Raw genomic sequence first — 27,554 nt, 5'->3', positions numbered from 1 at the left:
TGGGAGAGGGTTTACCTGCAGGCCTGCTGCTGGTCTTCTTCTTCAGCCATCTGTCCAACGTCTCTGCACTCACGCTCTCCAACACAAAGTCGTCCAGCATCTGCGGGTGCAGCGAGAGGTAGGCCTTCACTTTCTCATCTGTCAAGCCTGAGGAGGGCACACACATACACACACACACACACACACACACACACACACACACACACACACAACATGGGTTTTTAATTCACATACTGCCTTTTTTATCATGACGGAGCAAAATGTGAAAAAAATATCTTCTGGTTGTGTTGGAGCAAATTAAAGTTTGGAAACAACATGTTGGGAGCAGACGAACAAACCAGAAGAGAGCAGGCACAAACAAACCAGGATAGTGTGTAAGAAAGGAGCACAACATTGTTCAAAAAAGGGAAAAAATGAAAAATTTGCTGTTTATAAAATGTCATTTTTTTTATTTTGAAATTTCAATTTTTGTTTTTGTAAATTTTTAAAATTCAATTTTTTTCAAATATTGCACATTTATTATTTTTTTTAATTGCATCACATTTCATTGTTGCACATTTTTGAAATTTGAAAAATAAAATTATTATTTTTGAAATTTCAGTTTATTTGTGATCTTTGTAATATTTTGCAACTTATTTATTTATTTATCCACTTTTTAAATTTGTAATTTTTTTTTTTTAATTTCAGAACAGACACAAAAAAAACAGTTAAGTGTGTAAGAAAGGAGCACAACATTGCTCAAAAAAGGGGGGGAATGAAAAAAGGGAAGCTTTTGCTGTTTATAAAATTTCTTTTTTTTTTTGAAATTTCATTTTTTTTTTTAATTTTTGTAAATTTTTTTTTTTTTTTTTCAAATGTTCCACATTTTTTATTTTTTATTTTTAATTGTGGCACATTTTTGAAATTGTATTTTTTTTAATTGTTGCACATTTTTGAAATTAAAAAAAAAAAATTAAGATTCTTTTTGAAATCAGTTTATTTGTGATTTTTTTATTTATTTATATATATATATTTTTTTAATCTGTTAATTTTTTTTTTCTTAGATTCATTTAAATTAAATTTTTATTTTTCTCGCAAATCATGTACCACTACCGTCTACCGTTTGGGCTGCAGCCGATTGCTGCAATAACTTACATCAGACTGCTCTGAAAAAAACAAGTTCATAAAAATCCCTTCAGAAGGTGCAAGTAAGAAAAAATGATTAAATCTGAAAAAAAAAAACATCCTTAATTTTATTTAGTTTTCTTATTGAAAACCACATTTCTAACAATAAACACAACAAAAAGTGTCATTTTCTTTGATTATTTCCCAAGAAATGTTGTGCAAATTTGCAGTTTGGCTTCACCATGTCTGTAATCAAAGGCTGTTACTTGGTGATCGTGTACATTGATGTAATATTTCCACAGAAAAAGCAAAACGTTATTTTGATTGAAAAAGAAGACGAGCAAACAAGAACAGAGCAGACACAAACAAACAGGATAGTGTGAAAGAAAGGAGCACAACATTGCTAAAAAAGGGAAATGAAATCATCTCCAGATAGGAGGGAAAATTAACTAAAAATAATCTTAGAGAAAATCAAACGAAATAGCAAAACAAATCAATGAGATAAGGGATTAAATATCAAAATTGTCTCAGTGAAAGTTACATAATCTTCCTGTAATTTCCTGGATGAGCTCCAGCTCTTGGGTTTCATTTCCAGAAAACACATTTTAAAAATCAGAAAACATTTCAGGACCTGCAGGGTTTTGCTGTGGAGCTTTTGGGAAAAGACTTTAAAACTTTTGTTAGGAACTTTTGGTTTGTGCGCCCCCTGTAGACATAGTAAGATGGTAAATCATGTTGCTGTTTTTCTTTTACTCAAGATGCAATAATAGCAACATCACTGCATGTTTGACGCTGTAACTTTACTTTTTTTGAGTCAAAACCCTGAGGAGTGAGACATCTTACATCCTTATCTCTGCTCAGTGTGCTACTACCAAGGAAAACAGCAACCAGGAAGCAACGAGTGAGGAAAACATCCAGTTTAAAGACGTTTGGGTTGTAAGATGTGAGACTTCAGTGGGATCAAATCTGTGACCAAGAACGCGCTCGTCATGGGAACAGTCAAGAAATATGCCAGCTATGTCCACTGAGGACATCAACGGTGACATTTAACCTCATGATTCACAGTTAGAGCCACAGTGTGTGAGCTTCACATTTTCAGCTCCTGAAAAACTTCAGCGTGTAACGCTCCATCTTTCTCTGAATGTAAGTAAACGCCACGCTTTAAAACTAGATCAGTTAAAATGTCATGTTCAGCGATGAGACTGATGTTGAATTTAAAAACTGATCGTTAAATGAGAAGCATAGAGTATTTGTGCACTCCATGATCTGACATGTCTGATAACCGTTAGATTAATCCATGACTAGTTCTCTACCGGAACAGCTGTTAGGCTTCTTATGGAAAAATAAAATAAAATAAAATAACACACACATTTAAAAAACTCTTCTAACTTCACTAAAATGTCAAACAGACATCTCTCAAAAAATCTTAGGGCATGGAAAGACTGTTTCAGACGCACGCTGTTCATCACCTTGTATGACATCTACCCCTAACAGAACTAGGGGTGAGTATTGGCGAGAGCCTTACGATACGATACACATCACGATATCACAATATTGTGGTTTATTGCGATATTCTACTGAGTTAACTATTTGACTGAAAACAACTTTTCAATTTTATAGTGTTTGAAATAAAAAAGTCAGATGCAGTGTTTCATACAAACACCTAACTTAAAAAAAAAAAACAGTGGGTAAAAGAAGTGGTCAGATGGTGAAACTTGTAAGTGTAACCAAAATTACTCACAAAAAATATAATATTGCACAAAACATGCAGCCAAATGATATCTTCAAATCACCACAACAATCAGACGTGAGAAACATTTCTACCAGGTGTATTAATTTTTCAAAGTTTGACCACAGCCCATCTGGAATGACTGGGGAGCTGGAATTTTTTAACCTATACTGCAGCCAGCCACCAGGGGGAGCAGTTTTTGTGGCCACCTCACTTCAGCCATGCAAGATGACATCCATTTTTTTTTTTAAGTCTATGTTTAAAACTATCCATAACAACGAGAAAATAATGATGTTTACAGCATTAAAACTCACATCATCAAGTTTAAGAATAAATTATTTTGAATATTATTTGAGATTATCTTTATTATTCAGTTTATGGGCAACATACAGCAGAGTAGCTCTTCAGCGCCATCTACAGCAGGGGAGGTGTGGAAGACATATTGTACTTCCAACTCACCTAAATTTTGAATTTTTATTTTTAAAAATATCGATAGGAAGAGCTGAAATATTAATATTTTACCACAGGTCAAAGTATCGTGATACATTGCTGTACCAATATTTCTTTACACCTCTAACAGAACCGACATGTAGGGGTGGGTACAAGTTACAGGTACTTCCATAGGTACTGACCGAATTCTGTCTGGAGTATTGAGAACCAATTCAAGTTAAAAATCAAACGGTACCTAAATGCATCCTTGTGACTGTGAGGGAGTGGAAGAGTAGGAGATTTTCCATGCTGGACATGAACACATCACTGTAAGTTTACAGAAATAAATGTGTTCAATTAAATCTTTGAGGTTTGATTTTTTTTAAAACGAGTACCGATACCGATTGTCGCGTACCGTGCAGCGGCGTCGTATCATTTCAAATGTGAAAGTTGCCCATACCTACCAACATGCGTACAGTATAACAACAGGAATTTAAAAAATCTTCTGCATAAATGTTCTCAGATATCTTTGCGCGTCAGTTCTCATTTTTTCTTTGTCACAAAACTCCTCTCAGGAGCTGGAAATTCATTAAATACGTGTTGAACCCTCCTTCTTGGCAGAAAATTCACCACCCTCCAAAAAATTACATCTCTATTATCCAAAATAACAAGGAAAGTTTCTCCAAGCTGCTAAAAAGAAAAAGTTTTACCTACTAAAAAAACGCTCAGTTAAGGGGAAAGTTTTGATGATAACACATCAAAGTGATGATGAGCTGGATTAAACAAAACTCTCACTGTTTAAATACCCTGACATTAATTATAACACTCTCCTTTTATTGAGTCTACAGGTGATTCATGCTGAGGTCATGTGTTAATAATGTCAAACACGAGCTGCTGGAGTCGCACGTTGTTCCTGACAGTTCCTCAAACAGACGCAGGGCCTGACACAGTCAGAGGTCACGCTGCTGAGAGGTGACAGTGACGGACGCTGCAGCGGCGTGCATGCTCCGACTCGAGCTCTCAGCGAGCTCTCGGGCGTGCTCACTTATGTTTACTGTAAAGCTCTGTCTCCAGGGACCGGAGCCCCCAGCAGAGGCAGCGGGATAAAGGAGGACTCCATCGAGCTTAATAGGCAATTAGGTTCCTGAGAGCTCGCTAAGTGCTGCTGTTTACTGTCTTTGTTGTTAGGGAAAAAAGCCATTTGCAAGACCATTGTTGAGGGAAAGTTGTTTTTAATACAGCCGCTGGCGTCTGAGGAGCCGTCACTGTGCACGAGGAAACCAGCGTGTTTAGGTCACACACAAACGACACAAACGACACAAACGACACAAACGACGTGTGACTGAAACAGAAACGTCTGAATCCAGCCGTGAGACGTCATCTGGAGAGAGCAGGAGTGCAGACGTGATGTGTAACTAAACGTAGCAGCTCTGCTCTGCTCTGCTGAATGAGCGAACATGTTGAAAAGCACACGGGAAGTGAACATGTGATCAGATAACAGGAAGCGCAGGCCGCCATCCTCAGCACACCTGATCATCTCCACACGGCTTTCTCACGAAACGTCCGCTTATCAGCAGCATCTGTGTCGACTCCCTCTGAGCATGAATCACACGAGGACATGCAGCTGGAAGGCATGTGTTCAGCCGGCACACACACACACACACACACACACACACACACACACAGAGTATAAAACTCAAACCAAGTGGTGTGTGAAATCATGGCTGATTTTTAAAACAGAGCCAAACAGACGCTACATCATCACAACACTGACGTCACTGCTCTGAATTCTTGAGGTTTTAAACATTTTTGCATGAGTTTTGCAATATTAAAATTTATTTAACCCTTTTTTTCAAATGCAAATCATGTCTCTACATGGAAACAATGATGACTTCTGAATTTAAAAAAAAATCCTGCTACTCTAGCTCCAGTTTTATACATCAAAATGTGACTGACAAACACTTCTTTCAACAAAAATCAAAAATTAGAGGAGCTAAAAGTATGTCATCACTTTATTCAGATTAAATAAAACTTCCTTCATCATAAATCAAACTAACTTCCTGCCAACCCAAAACTCATCAGCATCTCACACCTCTTTAATTTTCCCAGTATCACCATCATAACTTCTCTGACAGAAGAAAATTTCCTAATCTTAATGTATCATAACAATATTTTCACCACAAAATTGTCCAGCTTTGATATTTTCTGCAATAAGAGAATAAAAAAATATCTGAAAACTTCATCTTTAATGAGAAAAAAAATCTTAAAATTTAAGCTTTAAATTGAATTAATATTAAAATGTCTCCATCTTTTTTTAAAATATTCTCTTTTCATGCTGCAGAAACCCTCATCAGGCCGTTCAGACACAACTTGTTTGTTAACAGAAATTAATAAAAATGCAACAAAATAAAACAAACTGAAGACTCAAACTAATAATATCGTCTCCATCTCTGTTTTGAAGCACTCCCTTGAGCTACTTCAAGTTAATTACTTTTAAATTTAATTAAAAAAGTCTCCATCTTAGTTTAGAATAACATCGCACTAATCCACGCTAACCTCAGCAGAGAGTAACGCAGCAACGTCCTGTGTATGAAAATACTAGAAGAAACTTATGCTGAACTCACAACACAAACACACAGACACTTCCCTTTGCAGTGGCTCCTTAAAGCTTTGAAAAAATCATTAAGATAAAGAATTGTTATTTATCTAACAGAGGGTATTGATGATTAAAGACACTGACACTAGATAAAATCCTGCGTCAACATTCAGTTGAACTAAATCTTCATCCCATCTGTCAATAAAGCCTGCCACCGCTCTACTTCACCTCCTACAACATCAACAGCCCACCAACTTTCCATGCACCTGTGGCTAACCTCAAGTTTTACAGCCCTGGGAAGATAACTACATCTACAAAAAGACTCATCTGGAAGAAAATACAGATTTTAATTCTGTGAGGATGATTTCATGTAACTGACAACGTGCCAGCTTAATATACATGATTAGATTGTGGCGAGATATTAGCAAACAACAAAAAAAGAGTTGAGCAAAGTGATCTATATGTTGCTGAATTCATGTAGTCTTTCAAAAAAAAGTAAAACTTTTGCAATTTATCAAATTTAATTTTTTTACTTTTGATATTCCATTTTTTTCTTTACATTTTTGCAAATTTTTTATAAATCTATTTTTAAAATGGACAAAAATTGAAATGTCCGTTTTTTTAAATTTTCGCTAATTTTTAAAAAAATTTTACTTTTAAAATTTCAGTTTGTGAATTTGTAATATTTTGCAACTTTTTGATTTTTTTTATTTTACACTTTTTGAAATTAGTTAATTTCATTTATTTTTTTTTTTGGAAATTTCAATTTTTTTTTTACATTTTTGCAAATTTCCAAAATTCCATTTTTTTAATCGCTGAAAATTTTTGAAATGTTTTTTTTTCTAATTCTTTCAAATTTTTGAAATTTTATCTATTTTTTGTTTTAGTTTATTTGTGAATTTTGTAATATTTTTCAACTTTTTTTTTTTTTTACAATTTTAAAATGTGTTAATATTTTAAATTTGAGATTAAATTAAATTTCTATTTTTCTCTTAAATAAATGAAGCTAAAAATTAAGACATCAAATGTACAATTTTATACATTTGAAAAACTTTTCTTTTAGATTATTACTCACTAGATATTCCTATATTTATAATTTAATATACTCTATTGCATTTAACGTGAAGATAAAGTCAATTTTGTGGCTTCTTAATGACTTTAATCCAGCTGAGCTAAGGAAAAATGGCTTCTCAGAAAGTAAAGGTTGCAGACCCCTGGTCTAGTCTGAATATTTTTTTCTTTGCAGGACTACCAGAATAAAATCTTTAATGAATTCAAATTTATTTTGTTTTTATATTATAATGATTATTTTACTAGATCTCTACTTTCTAATCCTTTATTTCCACTGTTTTTGCTGCAGCTGGTTACTGCAATTACTTACATTAGACTGCTCTGGAAAAAAACATAAAAAACCCTCTAGAAGGTGCAAGTGAAGAATTGTTTGATTAAATTTGAATAAAAACATCCTTAATTTTTTCAGTTTTCCTATTAAAAACCACATTTCTAACAACAAACACGAAGAAATGTTGCGCAGATTTGCAGTTTTGCTCAACAATATTTGTAATCAAAGGCTGTTACTTGGTGCCCGGGTACGTTGATGTGATATTCTCCACAGAAAAAGCAAAAAGTGATTTTGATAGAAAAAGAAAAAAGATGAAAAATCACACTTCTTCTTTTTTTTTATTGCCACTGCAAAAATCTCTGTTGAATATCACTGAAATGATCTGAAGCTACAAATTGGTGCAGACTGAAACAGACAGATTTTCCAGATAACGTCGTTTGGTCTATTTAAAGCAGCTTAAGTGGCTTTGGAGCATTCTAGGAATAACGTTAATGAAATTTTAGCTTCAAGTTCTCCTGACTCTGATAAACCGTGTGTGACGCCATCAACAAGCTCTTCTTCTATTCCTCCAGAAACATCTACGGCTATATTGGATCATCTCTGTGAATGTGTGTGCGTGTAGGAGAGGGGGATTGGGGGGTGGAGGAGGTTTGTAATTGCAGACAAATAAGGCAAACAGAGGTGGAGGTTAGTTTAGAAGTTGGGGGGTGGAGGAGGCTGTGATCTGACGCTGTCCAGACACGAGACACACATCTTCAGGAGCGGAACGCCTCACGAGACTCCGGGCCAGCTCTGACGCACATGGAGCTCACAGCTTAATAAATCAGAGAAAGTTGGAGGGGGGTGGAGGGGACAGACAGACGCACAGGGAGGAGTAAAACAGGAACGCTGCAGAGACCCTGAAGACTTTGTTCTTTTCCCCACACAAAGAGCGCTCTGTGGTGAGTGACACCCACAAAAAAAGGAAAGAAAACGCGGCTGCTGACTTCCTCAATGCAGGTTTTGTGTCAGTCGGTGCTTAAAAATATTTAGAAATCATATGTGCGCACATGAAGAGAGACCAGCCAGATGTCCTATTTCCATGGGGCAAAGACAAACTGTGTGTTTGGGATGTGAGCAGCAGACAAACGCGCGTCACAAAAAACTGAGAGCACGGCTCTGTGTACAAACCCTGTGGTGACAAATTACAAGCACAAGACGCCAAAACAGATCGAGAAGGGAGAGTCCATGAGGCCTTAGGAGGAAAGACGGCAGACGCTGCTCTGTGTTTACGTTTTACCCTTTGTATTTTCTCAGCTGGGAGTGATGTGACATAATCAATTTGAGTGATTTTACTGACTTCACATCACGAGTGGAGAGACGATAAATCCGTCAGCTCAGGAGGGTCAAAAGAAATGGTTTTTAAAGGGAGGGTGTTACTGTGTAAAAGTCTTTCACAATTTATTAATTAGCTTAAGCTCTAATGGATTCTTAAATATTTAGGTATTCAAAAAGTTGTGACTATTTTTCACCATAACTCCATATTATACTGAATTTAGAGTTATTCAACATTTCTCTGTCAGACTACGCTCCCTAAAAATGTCCCTCATCATTTATTTCACAGTTTAGACAAAATTTAAAGAATTATCAAAAACCCCAGTAACCAGCTGACAGGACAAGAAGAGAGAAACCTGTCTCTACAACTCTACATTTAGTGACGCTAACACAGTCGACATTTCCTACATGTTTTGTCTCTTGTGCTAACTGCAGACCCTGAACATTTTAAACAAATATAATTGAAAAAAATATTCAGAAACATGTATTATAGTTTTAATTTTGAAGAGCAAAAACTGACGGCGCACAGCACAAAAAAAACTGCAAATTTCAACACACGATTTGTATTTTTTGCTAAACAAACAGACTTGAGATGTTCCCCTAATTGTAGAATCATTGCTAAGCGCCACCCTGTTGGCTATGGCTGCCTTTTGCAGCAGCTATCTCTTTTTTATCCGTTTCTCAAAACTTTTTTGTCTCTCTTTCGTAATCTTTGTATTTGGAGTGGATCATTACTTTGTATGGCTCATTTGTTGGTCATGGACACCAAACTTTTTGTGGCTTCAGTGATATTTTTACTATTTTTTCTCCTGTGTTTGTCTGTAGATCCTACATGTAACCATGGCTGCATTGTTTACATGAGAACTCAGCTGTTAGCAGCCTGTTGCATGTTAATGCTAACTGGTGCTAGGCCGGATGTTTCCCACAAGGTGAGGAGAAGGAGGTGAGGACGACGTGCTGGTTCTCAGGTGTGAGCTAAGAAGTGACGACATGGACCTGTCCTTCCATCCATCGTTATTGGGAACGTAAGATCTATCTCCAATAAGATGGACGAGCTAGCTGTGCTAACCCAGCAACAGAGGGAATACCAGAGGGCAGAGTAGCATCATGCTATTCACAGACATGGCTAACAGAGCTAACACCAGACACCAAGGCCACATGTGAAGAGCTTCACCTGCTGTGAGCAGACAGGATCCAGGAGACAGAGACTGAACAGACTGCTGAAGAAGCTCAGTCCTGGACCCTGTGGAGGTGGAGGCTGGCTGACTGGACAATGATGGACAAGCTGTCAGCATCTATTTTCTTATGGAGCTTTTTGCACTTTTCATACTCTTTCTTACTTTGGTTTTCTTGATCACTGCTGTGACTTCAATTTCGTTGTACCTGTTTCTATTCTATTCTAAACTTGCAGCCTTTCTGAAATCCCTCCTCACTCTTCCTCCTGGTTTCCTCTCCTCTCCAAATAAAACCCTCTCATTAGCGACTGTCGATGCATTAATTGAATGTTGACTTACTATAAAAATGTGCATGCAATGGGAAAGCCTCTTCCAGAGTTCACGAAGGAGCAAAAAATTGAAACAGTAAAATCAAATGCGACTCTTTTCAGCGTCTCTTTAGTTAAAACTGACACGTTAAAGCTGTTTCTGCGTCTGCAGTTCAAGCTAACGCCGCACACTGAAAGTGTTTATCTGTTCTGGTGTAAAAAGGAGAAATCACAGGTTATCGGAAAAAGTCTAAAATGTAAATATCATCAATCTCCATTAAGACGGTGGAAAAAGAGGCCAGAGGAGCGGCTGGTTCGACCTAACAGCCGCTTTATTGTAGCGCGGCGGTGACTGATGGCCCTTTTTTTTTTCCCAGCATTCCTGCTACTTTCTGTGAACCTCACAGCCCTCTTCCCCGACTCCCTCTGAAACCAATCGAGCCGTGGCTCAGCCTCATGCGACCGCAGTGACAGTCAGAGCTGCAGGACATGCGTCAGTATCCACAACCTGCGACGACGGCTGCTCATCAAAGCTGCAGCCAGATCAGTCCCACATGCTGCGGTCCGCCACGGTTAACCCCGGCAGAAACCACACGTGCTCAGACAGTCAGGCCAGAGAAACTGCTGCAGTGGAAGCAACGGCTTGGTCAGGTCAGTAATTTGACCAGTTTGTTTCTTTTATTTTGTCCGACCTCAGTAAAATCTGACTTCCCCCTGGAGCCGCGCTGCTGAAGACAATGGCGTCATGGAGACGAGCAACAAATGTTTCAGATTTTACAGCAGTAAAGACTTTGTCTGACACGTCCAACATAAACAAATCAAGATGTACAAACAAAACGAGTCCCACTCCTCACATTTAAGAATCTGAACGATCTGGAGCCAGGACTTGAACCGTCTGCCAGAGCGGATTATACAGTCCTCTGTTGGGTTCTCAGAGCGCTGTGGGCTAAAGGAAGGCTGCTGCACAGGAAATTTGCCATTTACTTTACATAATTATGATTACATTTAAACAATGGTAGAAGAAATCTTAAGATCCTGAGCCCTGATTACAGAGGAGAGGGGGGACTGCAAAGTCCATCTGGAGACTCAGAGCAGGAACCTTTAAGCTACGAGGCAACAAGCAGACGGCAGTGGTTCCTTCCTACCAGCTTCATTTCTCAGTTATTCACCAAAACATTTGGTGACATATTTCCTATTACTGACATATGAGTTCACACACTGTTCAAAGTGATCTGGAAAAAGTCTTTCTTGTAGATATATGCCTGATGGTAATCCACACTGTAACATGAGATTATCAGCACCAATACAGGTTATTTGCACTGCAAAAATTTAAATCTTATCAAGGGTTTTTGTCTTATTTTCAGTAGAAAATGTCTTTTTAGAATTAATATGAGCCACATTCACCTGACCAGTCCAGAAAAATATTTTGTTTCAAGTTATTCATAGACAAAAATGAGGCTAAAGTGCTTTAACAACTGAAAAAAAAATGCTGGATGGATGGAACAGGGAAGAAAAGTTACTGATATTAAGACATTATTTTAGTTTTAAGCATTTTTTTTTTGGCAGATTTTTCAACTGGTCACAAGCAATTCAGACCTCATTTTTGTCTTTAAGTAACTTAAAATAAGACATGTTTCTGGACTGACCAGTTGAATATGTCTCATATCAGGTGTAATAAGACAATTTTTACTTAAGATGAGACAAACACACTTGATAAGGTTTCATTTTTTTGCAGTGTGGAAATGCTGCTTCATAGCTTCCCACTTGGGTCAAGCAGGCCTGGATTGATTTCCTAAGTCTCTACAGGGACGTGTACCGAATTAGGTACTTTTGTAGGCGTTGACAGAATTTTGTCAAAAGTACAGGGTACCGATTCACGTAAAATCAAAAGGTACCATGTTTTGTTACCTAAACACATCCTTGTGACTTTGAGGAAGTGGATAAGTTGGAGATTTTCCATACTGGTGCTGGACATGAACACAGCATTGCAAGGTTATATATTGAAAAAAAAATATGTTAAGTTGAAAAATATAAGTATTTTATAATTAAACAAATTAATCATTTTTACCGCACAAAAAGTAAAGAAAATTGGTACCGTTGAGTACAGGTACCGATTGCCAGGTACTGGACATTGGTACTGTACAATTTCAAAAGTGGAAGGTAGCCATCCATAAGTCTCCATGGCAACACCACACCGGCTGCAAAGTTTAGTAAAAAGAAGAGAGATCTGTGTTTGTCTCTGCTGAAAAAACATTTCTGTGATTAATTTTGTAGTGATGGTGGACACTGGAGCCTAACTGTCTGACAGAAAAAGGACAGAAGAGCAGAAGAAAGAGAAACAGGAGAGAGATAGAGCACAAGCTAAAGGCTAAAAGGGCTAATCTGTTTGTGCTAATGTTTCCTCCAACCCACAGTCAGCAGTTATTCTGCAGTGGACTGTTCAAACTTGAGAGTCTATCAATAAAATGAAGAGTGAGGTTACGTTAGCTCTGATTGGTCCATGACTGGCAGGATATAACCAGGATTCATTAACGTTACATATTACAGACACGTCTCAGAGCACTGGGCTACCAATAGCACTACATGTAGCTGGCTTCTACTATGTTTGCTTATTGTCACGTTACAAACTTTATCGCTACATGACTGTACTGATAAATATCTCATTGCGGCGTGAACAAAGAAAATTTGTTTTGATCTGATCTCCATTTAATTTCAAAACAAACACACACCTCGCTAAAAGAAATTTACAACCAAAGGTGTCAAAAGAATTCACACTCATTACTCAAGTAGAAGCATAGATACTAGAGTTTTAACACACTTTTGTAGAAGTTGAAGTATCAACTCAAGTTTTTTACTTAAGTAGAAGTGTAAAAGTACTGCTTTAAAAACTACAGTATAAAAGAAACTTAAAGGAGGGAAATACGCTGTTAAGGTCAAAAGCTAAGGCTGTGCCACAGCGGCCTATAATTCATAAATTTCATCCCCCCTCCTGAGTCTCTACCACGGACATCGTCATACTATGCTACATATGTCTGTTATGTCGTTGCTAAAGTGTGGCGTGATTTGTGTCATGTGCAGGTGGGATGGTTCGCTTACAAACTACCAGGGTGTTGGAATGGTTTATGTTTATACTAGGGCTGTCATTTTAACGCGTTAATTAGATTAATTAATTACAACGCAAATTAACGCGTCATAAAAATTAACGCAGATTAATCTGGATCCCAAACCCGCGAGGCGTTCAAAGACGCACTTATTTTCAATTGTCTAGCATTTACAAACCGTTTGTCCTACATGGAAAAAAGTGGTGTTCTCGTCAGATTTTCAAATTTCCGATGGTCCCTGAATGTATCACACCGAGCAACATGCTTTGAACCGGGGGGAAGGGAGAGCGCTTTTTAGGGGACTGCCGTCCACATCTCGTTTATTCACACGTCCTTTTTGAAAATCTACAGAAAATCAACCGTTTGCTCAATTCTGTAAAAAAAAACAGGTAATTTTACACTCTTGACTGCATCAAACAAGCCCTGAATGATCAATAAAATGTCTTGTATTTAAATCTAAAGAATTCTTAGAAAATTTCCCTCCATCTTCCTGGTGTCATGTGTTAGCTTGGGGCTGCTCTGCACCAATCAGTAACAGTTTGTGTGTTCAGAGCATGTTAAACTGAAAATACTTCACTTTCCTTTGATCCTAGACTTGAAAAAAGTGTTTTGTACATAGTTCCTCACAGTTTTTAGCCTTTAGCCCTGGTTCTCCTGACCTCATAGAAGTATAGAAGTTCATATTGCAGTGAAAATTGAGTCCACATTGAGTAAAAATGTGACAGAAGCAAAAACCGTCCTAAAAATCAAATCAGTTTATCTTAGGTGCAGGACTGTGTAGATTTTATAAAGATAGAACCATAACACTTTTTTCATGTGTTCCTTATGCATCAGGGTACCTAAAAATGTGTTGTTTATATTCCCACCTTATTTTTAAATGTTTTTTAATGTCTCTTAATGTAATTTTAATGTCCTGGAATTAGAATTCTTTATTTTGGGACCTTAAGCAGATATGAGATTAAAATGAGATTAATTAGATTAATTAATTACAAATCCTGTAATTAATTAGATTAATTTTTTTAATCGCCTGACAGCACTAGTTTATACATTTCATCCATCCACAATCAAATTCACTCTTTCCAGACAGCGCAATTTCTGTGATTTTAAGATAGGTTTTTACTTTTTTTGGTGTGTGTCTTTTTGAACAAAATGAAATGAAACAGGAGTTGTGCAGCCATTTTTAAAATGTAGGGAGTAGAAAGTACAGATATTTGCCTTAAAATGTAAGGAGCAGAAGTTAAAAGTCAGCTAAAAACTATAGATACCCAAAATAGTTACTTAAGTGAGGTAACAAAGTATTTTTACTTAGTTACTTGTCACCTCTGTTTACAACAGTTTGCATGAAACTCCAGGCCAGAAGGTGGCGAGCCAGCCCAACTAAAAAAGATCCTCCTCATAGGATCTTTAAGATAACCCGACAGACTAAATTCAGGGCAGAAACTTGCTCATACTCAGCTTAGTGACTTACGCATGAAGCAGTCATCATCACTGAGGGCTAGGATCCTGAAAAATGACATCACCACCTGTTCACTATACATTATCCCTTTCACACTTTTCCAACAGCATCACAGCTCTGAGCATGCTCAGAAGTCTGACCCGTAACACCTGAAGAACACCTGGTATGAGGCGAGTTCAGCCATGAGAGATGTGTCACGTCAGGAAAAACAGTGACTCACTCAGAATCTAATGCTTCCAGAAAGTAATTTGATGAATAAATTGATGAAAATGATAAAAATCAACGCGACAGTGAGCTCCTTGTGGGACTGCTCCGGGTCAGAGCCTTGTGATTTTCTTCTGGCGTCACAGAGGTTTATATTGAGAAATAAAAGAGGAAGCTGATCAGCAGCTGAAGACATCCAGTGCAACCACTGCCTCTGTTCCTCGGCGTTCAGAAGAAGTGATGACACATCGCGTGGCGTTGCATCAAAACGGAGACGGGGAGAGGTTGTGCAGGTTTGAATCGCACAAAGAGGGAAAGGTAAAATGGGGACAGATGGAGGAGACGGGGGAGACGAGAACTTGCTTCACAGGCGTTTATCCTTCTCTTCCCTCATCTGACGGAGGAGATGGAGCGTCAGGAATACTCTGGGGCTCTTCCTCTGCCGGGTCGTTGATAAATCCTGACCTGCTCGGGGTCTTTTAAGGACTTGGAGCTTGTCTGTGCCTGACGTTTCAATGCTGATGCTTGTTTCATGACTTTTAAATTAGCTGCACTATTACAAAGCATGAACAAAAGCACATTTTATTACACGGTGGAGTGAAGTGCTTACAGTTTCAGCGTCTCTACAAGCCATTTACTTTTCCATATAAAATCACACCATGCCTAATTGATTTCCTTCATAAAAAGGCTTATAAAACTGAGCCCTAACTCCAGAGAATGTGCAGATTTTCAGATGCCTGATACGAAAACACGATACAGTTATCACACTCAGGTCATCCGTCAAACAGGAGCGTGTTCGTACTGAAACTTGGAGGTTTGAGCCAGACAGACTGTGACTGGTCTGGCCTTCCTTCCACAGTCCCAGGGTGTGGCGTGCTGTAGTTAAGATAAGTGTTATGCAACAATACCTCACTGCATGAACTCAGGCTTCAGTTTTTACACAGGAAGCCCAAGTCTGAGTCAGGCACCCAAATCTCTGCCAAGTGGGCTGCAGCCGCTGACAAACACACTGCACAACAAACCGTTTCCTGCCTGTGTGTCAGTCTGAACGGCTCAGGACTCGCTTCAGGACAAGAACTGTGTCCGAGGACGTTGTAGGATCAGGAGTGTTTTGATTTTATGATATACTTCCAAACAATTTTACTTGGAGACATGAAGTAAAAAGCCGGTCCTGTTCAACTTGATTAGGAAACTGGCCTTTTGAAATAAGCTGTAACTTGTAATATTGGTGCTGATGATCTCATTTTAAAGTCTGGACAATCATAAGGCATTTCTCTAGAAGGGAGACTTTTAAGTAAAACACTCTCCAGACACTCCCTAAACTCTAAACCTGGGTCTGAATCAATGTTTCCAAATACAACACTGGACATTACTTTCTGTAATCTTAACAGTATTTTACTGTAATATCTGCAGATACTATATAAGCAAAAAAAGGAAAAGATTATGGGGAAAATACAGTACCGATACTTTTGATACTTGTACAGTAAATTTTTTGCACCTTTATTTCAGTAATTTACCTTGAGCAGCCTTTTAACTGTGTACCTCTTATTACTTCTAGTGCGACTGTGAATCACTATAGATGCTTTGAGTTTAGAACTGCAACTTCCGATTATATTCACGATTAATCAATGAATAGGGAAAAAAAGGATATTGACTGTACATTGATGACAGAAATTTCTGTTGACGCTTTTACTAATAGATTTTTGGGGATTTTATCGATTTGTCGTTGCAGCCCAGTGTGAGTTCAAACAAAAAAAAAATGGATCTTTATACTATTAATGTGTTAAAGGCGTTTAATTTGTTATAACAGTATTTTTTCCTGTTAATGACTAATTTCAATAAATACGTTAAACTTTGTGTTGTCTTATCTTGTCTGCAGCATTACCAACTTAGCAACTTTGTTGCTATATTTAGGGAGTTTTCAGACCCCTTCAGTGACAAATATAAGGTCCTTTTTCTGGAGTTTTTAATTTTTTTGAAATTTTTGCAAATTTTATAGAACCTTTTTATTTTAAGTTTTCAAAAAATTTAGGTTAATTTTTTTTTTTTATTCCAATTTTTAAAAAATGTTTTCAAATAATTGAGATCCATTTAAAAAAAATATTTCATTTTTTCAACATTTTTAATTTTTTTTTTATTTTAAAAATTCCCCTTAAAAATTCAAAATTGTAAAGATTCTATATTTTTGAAATATTTTTTGAAATTTATCAAAAATTAGAAAATCACTTTTTTCCCCCTCAAATTTAATCCTTCATTTTAGTCTTTGTTTATAAACCCTAAAAACTGACTCATATGTGATTTGCATTTTTTTTTAAATACGGCTCCTGATAAAGTCTGTAGATATCATCTTCATCATCATAACTCATCCCTTTTACTGAGATAGTGGAAGAGTAGGTGATTTTCCATACTGGACATGAACACAGCATTTCAAGTTTATATGTTGAAGAAAAACTAGAAAAGCGCTCGGAGAGCTTAGACCTCCTCCAAGCATATCATGACTGTCATCAACACTTTAGTCCCACTTTAATGTTATACTCCCTTTCAGCAGACTGTCTGCTACAATTTGGTGTTAGTTGCAGGTTTGTACGATGACTTGTTTCCTGACAGTGTTGAAAATTATGATGACTCAGTACATATTTCATATTCTGGATCTTAGTATCCAGAATATTTCCAGGATCTGGATCATACTTTTACATCTGTCAGAAATTATGGTGACCTTGTCTTGTATTGTTTTGCAAAGCAACCCGACCATTTATCCTTTGAGAAAGTCCTGGGTCCAGACGGTGATCCGGATCACCTCTAAAATGTAATCACTTCTTCTTTGTCCCATTTTAACATTTCTGGAAAATTTCATCAAGATCTGTTTGTTAGTTTTTGAGTTATGTATTTCACAGACAGACAAACTCTCCCAAAACATAACCTCCTTGGTGGAGGTGATAAAAAACTAAGACACCCCATGTACAGTTTTATAAATTCCAAAATCTTCTCATTTAGATAATTATTCACTAGTTTTTACGAATTGTATACACTGTATTGTTTTAATTGTGAATTTTGTGGCTCCTGAATGACTGTAATCCACGTGAGATGAGGAAAACCAGCTCCTATGAAAGTGAAGGATTAATGGTCAGACGCCTTGCTGGTGGTCTTATGCTTCAGCAGCCATAAAGAGGCATTGCTGTTAAATGAGACTGTTTCATAACCCGTGAAAAGCTCGAGTCTAAAGTGTGAGACTGGCTGTGGTACATTTACAGTTCAGCTTATTGGGTGCTGTAGACAAAACACAGGCTTCTTATTTTAAAGTTTTTGTTGCTCTTTAGGATTTGTATACCAGGAGGGACTGCCAAAGCCAAATGTTGCTCTAATTAAATGTAAAACTGAAAAATGCAGATGAAGGAAGAGTTTAAGAGCTGTTAGAAACAACAAGCAGCTCCATCACTCATCGGCCTCCCGCTGTTGTTAGCGCTGTTAGCGCTGAGCTATCTGTGTGATGCTGCCCGAACAGAGGTGAGCACTTCTTCAGCGCTCATGTCAGGCGATGTCGACAGCAGAGGCCGACCCCGGCAGAGCTGATGTTTAGCGAGCAAGATGTTCCTCCTCCGCTGCAACACACGGATGAAAAATGCACATGAGAGAAAAAGGGAAAAGACCACTTCTCCTGAAGCACACTCCCTCTGGCAGAGAGTCAAGGGCAAGCTGCCAAGGTACTACTTTTCACTTTCCTGACATGAGGCTGAGGCAGGAAAGAGGAGAGGAGGGGGGCTGCTGCGGGGTGCGTGCGTCAGCAGGTCCGCCTGGGACTCCCTTGCCAGGAGGTGGGAAGAGCATGTGGTTCTTATCTTATCTATGGGAGGGCTGGAGCACCGCGGCCAGCGCTGACATTCAGCGAGCGGCGAGGAGGGGAGAAAAGAGAGAACACCGAGGATGAAAAACGCTCTGACTCCTTTCCCTCTGCTCCTCTCATTTATTCACCGAGTCAGAAAGCCTGGCGATGTGAGTGTGTGTGTTATGGTGCACAGGTGAACACACACTTTAACACACACCCTACATTCCACAGCAGGCGAGGGTGAGGTCAGGGAAAAGGTGTCAAGTGAAGAAAACGCTGGACTTTCACTGCAGTCCCATCACTTCCAGAGACACGCCCCCACACGGCGAAAACAAACACCTCTGAAAAACATGCACGCTCACACCTCACACTCCAGGAAAGAGAGGAAGAGGAAGAAAGAGGAAGAGATTTCCATGGAAATGTAATTTGCATTATTTCCACCTCCACGGTCCAGGTCATTAGACGTAAAGGGTAGGGGCTATAAATGGCCGGCTGAGATGTAGATAAGGCATGTCCCCTGATCCGCAGCCTAACAGTGTGGTCACAGGCACTGCAGTCAGCGACACAAAGCAGGTCAGCATTCCCGTCCACTCCACTTTAAAACCCTGAACCTTCTCCTGCAGCACAGAGCGTCAGCACAGAGCCACATTTCTGTCGTCACTGTGATACAGACATGATGAAGAAACACATACACACAAAAACACAAAAGTTCACCTGGTTTGCAACAGCATGCCTTCACACAGGCAAACATTTGGCCTCTAAGATACGCCTGTTCTCATTGTTACACTGTAAAAAACTGAAATCTTATCAAGTGTTTTCGTCTTATTCTCAGTTAAAGTTCTTATTAAACTCAATATGAGCCACATTCAACTTATCAGTCCAAAAAAATGTCTTAATTAAAGTTATTTTAAGACAAAATGAGGTCTGAATTGCTTGTAACAAGTAAAAAAATCTGCCAATGGTTCAAGAAAAAATTGCTTGGAACTAGAATAACTACTTAGAATTTTACAAGCAATTCAGACCTCATTTTTTGTCTTTAAAAAACTTGAAATAAGACATTTTTCTAGACTGGTCAGATGAATGGGCTCATATTAAGTCTAAAAAGACATTTTCTACTCGAAACAAGACAAAATCACTTGAAGATTCCAGTTCTTTGTAGTGTTGGTGTTGAATGTGAGGTTAGACCGGAGGAATGAAAACCTTGTTAGTAAAAAACAACATTCAAACTGGGCTCCTCCTCCTGGGCTCAGTGCCAGCAGCAGCACACACCCACAGCCTCCAACCGTGACAACGTGAACACACTCATTAGCCTAGTAACCACCTGTAGCATCGCGTTTCTACGTGGGAGAGCCGTGCACCTGACTTAGCATGTTAGCACAAGCTAACCACAGGTACTGGACACGTACCTGGTTAGCAGAAAGCTAACTCATGTCGCTCTTTGTACCGTGCTGCTCTTCAAGTTCCTGAAAACGAGTTAAAAAGCCGAGCCAAGCTTCACCCTATATTTTTCTTCTTTTTCTGTGCTTTGTCCACTATCATAGCCACTCTGATTAGCTTCTTCCACTCGCTAATCAACACGCAAAGTCACTTGTGCACTAGGTACGCTGTGATCTACTCTCCAAACAGAAATGTCTCGAAACAACCAAATTATCAACATCCAGGCTAAGGAGAGAGTTCAGGGCAGACACAGACACTGACACACATGAATAGAGGCCCATAAGAGATGGTTGAACAGGATTATTCCACGAAAAAATTGCAGACTGTACCTTTAAATCCAACTTCTTCCCTGAAAACTTATAAGAAGAACAACAAGCTACTGACTGAGCAAGAGAAATCCCATCAACCACCTGTACATTCACTGCTGTTTCAGAGGATATTGAGACCATAGCTTGCAGAGCATGCTGCAGATATTCAGGGTGGAGGAAAAAGACTTCAAGTTTTGACACCATAAATCTTCCAAATCGTCTGAAAAGTTGTCATTGCACCAAAGATGTGATGAAGAAATATGAAACAGCAGCAGCTGCAGCCAGCATGAACAACAAATCAAGAGCAAATACAACAAAACCAATTCAACAGGCGCAGGAGGACTGCTCACAGCTAAAACCACTCATGATCTGACCCTGCTTTAAGAGTATTAAAGCAGGGTTAGGGACAGTTAATAGAGTCCCTGCTGCAACAACATCAATGTTTGTTGGTTCTGCTATCTTGATTGTGTGATGGTCCCGGGAGAGTCACTTAAAAAATTACTTTAATAAAAATGTTGGCGTGTATTTTGAGATTTGGGACCATTTATGAACATACTAGCATGTGTTAACATTTTTAAGAATTTTAAAGATTAATTAAAACATTTAAGGCTGTCTAAGGCCTTGTTTTTAAATTCATGAAATCAATGACTTTTGAGACTTTTAAAGGATCTGTGGGAACCCTGAACAGATTTTTGCACAAACCTGACATCTTACCAGATGTTTTTGTCTAATTTTCAGTGGAAAATGTCTTTTTAGACTTAATATGAGCCACATTCTCCTGACCAGTCCAGAAAAATGTCTTGTTTTAGGTTATTTTACGACAAAGTGAGCTCTGAGTTTCTTGTAACAAGTAAAAAAAATAATCTGCCAAAGGAGCAAGAAAAACGTTTCTTGTTTTAAGACATTTTTTTTCATCGTCAGAACTTTGTAACTCGTTAAAAACAATTCAGACCTCTTTTTTTCTTTAAATCACTTGAAACAAGATATTTTTCTGGACTGATAAGGTGAATGTGTCTCACATCAAGTATAATAAGACTGTTTTTACTTGAAAGAAGACAAAAAAAATTGATAAGATTTCAGTTTTTTGCAGTGTGTATCATCAATTTTATCATCATTTTTTTCAAAAGCTCAAAAGTTTGCAGAAAAGTTAAAAAAGCTGAAGTACAAATGTCCTTCAAAGGGACTCTCTGACTCTTTCTTTGTGAGTTTGTCTCAGAGCCTGACCCTTTTTACTTTTAACTCAAGGAAACGTAAGTTGGATCAGCACGTCTACTTTTGCTCCAGTCTTTGTAAACCCAGGTGCCTGCGCGGCTTCTTGAAAGATTTGAACTTTTCCTCCTTACATCACAGATTTTCATCGCACCACTCAGGCCTGAAAGTGATCCCAAACCGTAAACTCTTGGATCGAGCATTGAACCTGCGTCCTTCCCCCCCACCACCGCTGCCTCCTCCCCTGAGCCACATCAGTGATGCAGGGTTGTGTTCCCCGCTCCACATCTGGACTGATGCTGAACTCTGCAGCCGCTCCGCTGAGGGGGCCAGTGGGGACCCGTTAACGAGAACCACAGATCTTTGCGTCTTCTCCACTTTTATGAGCCCTGACGCGAGGACAAGTTGTAAGGAAATCTGCATGCATGTGGCCTTTTCCCATCCCCTCAGATACCAACCCACGACAAGCTGATGAGGGGTCAACGGACGCCTTGAGGAGAATGTCATCTGTTCCAGCACTCGGATCGTGCACTGTGCTCCGGCACGGATCCAGGCCCGCTCAGATCTCCACAGAAAAAGAGTTCAAGCTGCATAACAAGCTCATTTTCTTTGGCTTGAGTTTCCTGGGAGTGTTAAAAAAGACAAATCACAAAGAGAAACCACTCGACCCGATTTGAGTTATACAGCCATTCATTTTTCAATCAAGCCTGAGTTTTTCGCATGCGGCGCTACATGTTTGTATTTATTCAGTGGCGGTGCTGGGAGAAGCCCTCGCTGTGAGGCAGAGAGGGCACGCGGTGGGGCAGGAAATGTCCAGTGTGAGCACTTCCTGCCTGACAATGCAGCCTTCTTCACTGAGTTAAGCAATTCATCGACAGCCAATTGGGTTTGAAAATGCCTCAGAGATCACATTAGGGCTGACCCAGACTGACCTCCAGTGCCAGCCAGGACTTTCCACAAACAATGCACACAAACACACACGTGCTTGTAAGTTTTCCCCTAACGTGAGGCAACAAACAGCTAAATGACCCCGAGCAGAATGCTTTGAAGTACAGGAGGAGGCAGCGAGCAAACATGTCGTCTTTATGAAGCGTGGTCTGAGCACAAACAACAACAGGACGACAAAGATGCCAGCAGTGACAACAAAAACTGTTTTTAAAATATCCAGAGATGCAAATCAAGTGACGTCTCCTCTCTCAAAAACAAACTCTTCTCTGATCCCTTTAAAAAACAGTAAGAAAGTGAGCAGTGCTTCAGCTGCAACATGTGAATCCTAAAAACATGGACACAGTCAGGTTATCATTTCTGCTCCTGCATGTCACACTCTCCGTGCAATATCTGGAACATTCCTGCACGAACTGCAGCGCTATCTGATAACACCTTAAAAATAAATATATTGCACATTTCTAATTTTATACGCCTTTATATCTCAATGTTTGTTTTATTTCATGTATTATTTTGTAGTGGGCGTACATGCTGTTGAGTTGCGTTCTATTTTTTGCTCTATTCTGTGTTTTTTTTTTCACACCACCAGCGAACAGGCGTTAGCATCAACCTGATCTGAAAAGAGAAGCTGGAAGGTGAGCATGATATGAACATATCACACTGAATAAAGCAGAAGAGGAAGCAGACAGTTCAGGATTCCCCTTTCTCCTCCGTCACTGTCATTGTGTTGTTGTGTTTTGTTTTGTTTTTGTTTTGTTTCAAGCTTTTCATTAAAGCAAACAACCATCTTTCCTCTCACTGTGTAAATTCCTGGACTGATCAGACCCTTGAGGATTTTAAAGTCATTCTTAGACACTAAGGAAACAGAGATTTGCACCATCACAAAGCACAACTCCTCCTATTTTCTTTTTTTTTTGTACTCATGCATGTGTTTTGCTTTTCTCACTTTAGCTGTATGAATGTAAATACACATTGTCTTATTACTCTTTATATGAGCCACACTCAACTTATCAGCCTAGAAAAAATCTTGTTTCAAGTTAATTAAAGACAAATTGAGGTCTGAATTTCTTGTAACAAGTAACAAAAAAATCTGCCAATAGGACAAGTGAAAATTGCTCCAAAATGTTCTTAAAACTAGATTAATGTCTGAATACAACTAACTTTTCTTTTGTTCCATTGGCAGATTTTCAGACCTCATTTTTGTCTTTAAACAAATTGAACAAAATTTAATTATTTCAAATTGAAATAAGACATTTCTCTCGACTGGTCAGGTGAAATGTGGCTCATATTTAGTCTAAAAAGACATTTTCTAATGAAAACAAGACAAAATCACTTGATAAGATTCAATTTTCTTTCCAGTGTGGAGGTGTGAACAAAATATTGATACGGCAATATATCATATTAATATTTTGACCCTGAATATCAATATTTTTGTAAAAAATATAAATTTATATTTTAGCCATACTGGAAGTCAAATACAAGTCACCCTTTTTATGTCGTATCAGATTTTTCTTATGAGAAACATTGTTTACACCAACTGATATTTATCAGTGACAGTATCTGACCACATCCTTCACCCAATCATTTCTTTGAAACAAGTTAAATGTAGCTGTCTGGGATCTTTAATGCACTGTTGGGTATCTCCACGTTCTCTTTGACCTGCCACCAACTGTGAATGTGTCCTGTAATCTGTTGAAGTCTGCTGTGTATCAATGTGCTCTCTGTCATGTACTGACTTTTACTTTATTTTTATTCTGTTCATCGTTGTCTCTTTTTGCTGTTTTTCACACATACATGTGTAGCCTAGGTGGACTGCAAAATCAGAATTGCACATTGAGATAAATTAAGTTGTCCAAACTAAACTAATCAAAACTAATGTCACGGTACGTTAAGTAACATTGTTTTATAACTGACAGCGTATACCTTCAATGTTCCAATCTTATTTTATTGAAAATCATTGAACAATTCCTGTGAGACAATAAAATTTCTTTATGTTCTAACTTTAACAACCACTAAAGTGTCCTGGGTTTAAGGTCTCAGAGCAAAAAGCAACAATGGTTGTCTGTCAGACCTTCCTGGAGGTTTATAAGATCAGTTTCATATGTGAGGCCGGGCCGATCTCTGATCCCCCAAAATAAAGGAAATCAACACCAATCAATCGGTGCATGTCTAATATATCCATTTATTTTTTCATTTTATTGTGCTTCCTTCTTTTATTGCAGGGATTCTTTAAGCGTGGCGCCTGAGCTGCCACTAGGGGGTGCGTGACGAAAGTGTAACAGCAGCTGAGCACCTGATTTATTGATATTATATCAAATCATAAATAATTGAACAATTATAAATAATTTTAACACTCTTTAATGGGGATTAACAGTCAGAATATCAAAATGTTTAATTTTTTTTACATAGTAATGACTGCTATTCATCGCTCGTTGATCATACTTGACTTTCAAATATTATTATTGTCATTATTAAATTGTTACTTATGTTATTGACCCCACTGTTTCTAATGTGAGAGATCATTAGGCCCATTGTTTTACATTCTGCTCTGTGTTAACAGTAGTTTATTTTATTGAACTTGATACTTTTGTGGCTATAAAGATGACGCCTTTTCTTTTTTATATTTTAGGCATTGGGGGTGCGTCAGCTAGGGCTGCAACTAACAATTATTTTCATTATCGACTAATCGGGTGATTATTTAAATGATTAATCGATTAATCGGATAATGACACATTTTGCACTTTCCTTTAAAATTTAGCTTAAAATTGTTTTAAGTGGTTTCTAAACAGCAATAAAGACAATAAAAATCATTTTTTATTACAGCTTCTCTTTCTTGGAAGTAGTGTTGAATCTGCAAATATAATTAATAATTATGACTCATTTTCAGAGCATGCACACCTCTTTCAGTAGCCTACGGCAAGAGAGCGGGCTCATCTCCTCCCAACTAACATACTGTAAGCTACAATTTCATGCACCAAAACACCCACGATTAGTTGCAGATGAAAATCGATTATTAAATTAGTTGCCAACTAATTTAATAATCGATTTTTAATCGATTAGTTGTTGCAGCCTTAACGTCAGCCTGAAAAGTTTGAGAACCGCTGTTTTACAGTATGATTAATCATGTAAATAAATAAATAAAAAATCCTACTCATGATGACCCTGTCTGGTTTAAGTTGTTTGTTGTATAATTGTTATAAAACAATAAAAGTAAAGCATATTAAAAAAAAACAACAGCAACTTTGGTTTGAGCTCATCCTGCAGCTTGTGTTACTCTGCACTCTGAAAGCTTCTCCTCTGATGTTTTGTGAATTTAAGAAGTGTGTGAGCTTTGTGGAAAGAACATTTCTTGTCCTTTTTTGGTCAACATGAGGGCGGGTTACCTACATACTGTACCTCAATAATACATTCCATGACTGCAGTTTACTGCTATGTGTGTACTTTGGCGTCTGTCGCTGTCCCAGGCCCCAAACTGCTAACTTGTTATTACAGGGCTGCCACTAAAGGTCACATGAGGTGCCACTGAAACAACCGACAGAGCTGCACACAAAGAAAGAGTGTAAGAGTGCTCGGGATGATAAATTACACCAAAGTGGATGTTCCAACGTGATAAAAGGAGCAGATAAAATGAGAATGAGTAAAGAGGGGCAGAATATGCTGAGAAAATTTGATTGCAAGCAATATTTTCTGGAGGGTCAGAAAAAAAATGTTGCCAGTGAATTCAATTATTCAATAAAATGATGTCTGCGTTGTGCTGCCTGTTTTATAAATAATGCTTTGTGCTGAAATCCAGCAGAGCTACAGGTACAGGATTAAAAGCAGTGTTTTCAGAGCTGTAAGTGTGTTGGATACGTTTTTAATTAGAAAAATAAATCATCTTTAAAGAGAATATCAGCTCTGAATTCACATGTGAGGTGTGTTTTTCATGCATCTTCATGCAGGAGTAATCAGTGTTAACATTTAGGACCATCTCCTCAGCTGCAGACTTCGCTGTTTGATGCCATGTCTTACTGCAGCACTGCTCACTGCTCCTGCTGCTGCTGCTACAACCGCGTCCGGGCAGACATCAGAGAGCGGTTCATACATTTCCACATTTTATCAGATGAAAACTTAAAAGGCAGGCGCGATCATTGCAGGCTTGGAGTGCAGTCTTTTCCCCTCCAAAACAAACCCCCACCCATCTAACCCAGCTATCAATCTGTCATTCATAAAGTTGGGCAGACACATGGGCGAATCGCGTACGCATGCAGGACCAAAATATGTCCATGTTTTCCCCATCTACAGCTCTGACCCTCACGGTTTTTTGAGAATATTTCAGCTGTGATTGAAGTCTTGAAATGTTTGTTAAAAATACCTACTTGCACCCAGGAAACAGTCCGTTAACCTTCTGAAACAGCTTGTTGAAGACGGACCATCTTCCATTTCGGACTGTGAGCGCAGAAGGAGAGAGGAGCCCCGGAGAAAAGTGCGCCTCTGCAGCTGCAACTTGGTGCGTCTGATCCAAATCCAAAACTATTCCAGCCCGCGTCGAGGTGATGGTGTCCTCACTGCTTCAGGCTGTGCACGGTTTAGGAAGGGCAAGAAGAGCAGAGTGCTGCCCCCCCTTCCCACCCCACCCTCCACCAGCGCTATGACCCAGCACCGCTGGCCGAGGTGTAGCTACAGTCGGCCCGCCTCCTCGGCGTGGTGGCTCCGTTGTGGATGTGCAGCAGCAGACTGGAGGAGCGGAGACGACGACGCATAGACACAGAGAAACGGGAGTAAGCGCACACACACACACGGGGCACGCGCGCTGGCGCACGCACACACACTGGAGGAGAGGGAACAGACATGAGCGCGCCAGTGTCAAGTACGTCACCACAACCAGGAAGTAGGTCTCTTATTGCTTTTCAAAATAAAAGCCTCTGCGCTCTTTACTATGGGGTCAGACTTGGAAATTGATTCTGAGGTCTTCTTTAGAAAAAAAATCGCAACAAAATAAATTTTATTACTGTATATTTCATAACCAAATAGTCTTTTAATTTTTTTTATAACCCTGAAAAACCCAATAATTAAAATCCACACCCTTTTCCTC

The 27,554-nt window shown here is 38.6% G+C and overlaps 1 protein-coding gene across 4 annotated transcripts in view; it reads right to left on the bottom strand.

Annotated features, from left to right (window-relative positions):
* Positions 1-27,554, bottom strand: part of pde10a (phosphodiesterase 10A) — a 113,278-nt gene that overhangs the window by 51,450 nt on the left and 34,274 nt on the right. For 2 of the 4 annotated variants that reach the window (XM_074676251.1, XM_074676252.1), the window contains exon 2: positions 16-147. In XM_074676251.1, the coding sequence (XP_074532352.1) occupies positions 16-147 (132 nt within the window). Of the gene's footprint in view, positions 1-15; positions 148-26,838; positions 27,186-27,554 lie in introns of those variants that run through there. The other 2 variants (XM_074676253.1, XM_074676254.1) reach the window with 2 other exon arrangements.

Source organism: Halichoeres trimaculatus, unplaced genomic scaffold (genome assembly GCF_033239565.1).
Source record: "Halichoeres trimaculatus isolate MK-OKI-2021-1 unplaced genomic scaffold, fHalTri1.1 fHalTri1_scaffold_8, whole genome shotgun sequence".
In the NCBI taxonomy this organism is placed as follows: domain Eukaryota; kingdom Metazoa; phylum Chordata; class Actinopteri; order Labriformes; family Labridae; genus Halichoeres; species Halichoeres trimaculatus.
Note: the sequence above shows the minus strand (reverse complement) of the source record. Positions and strands in the feature narration are given on the sequence as shown.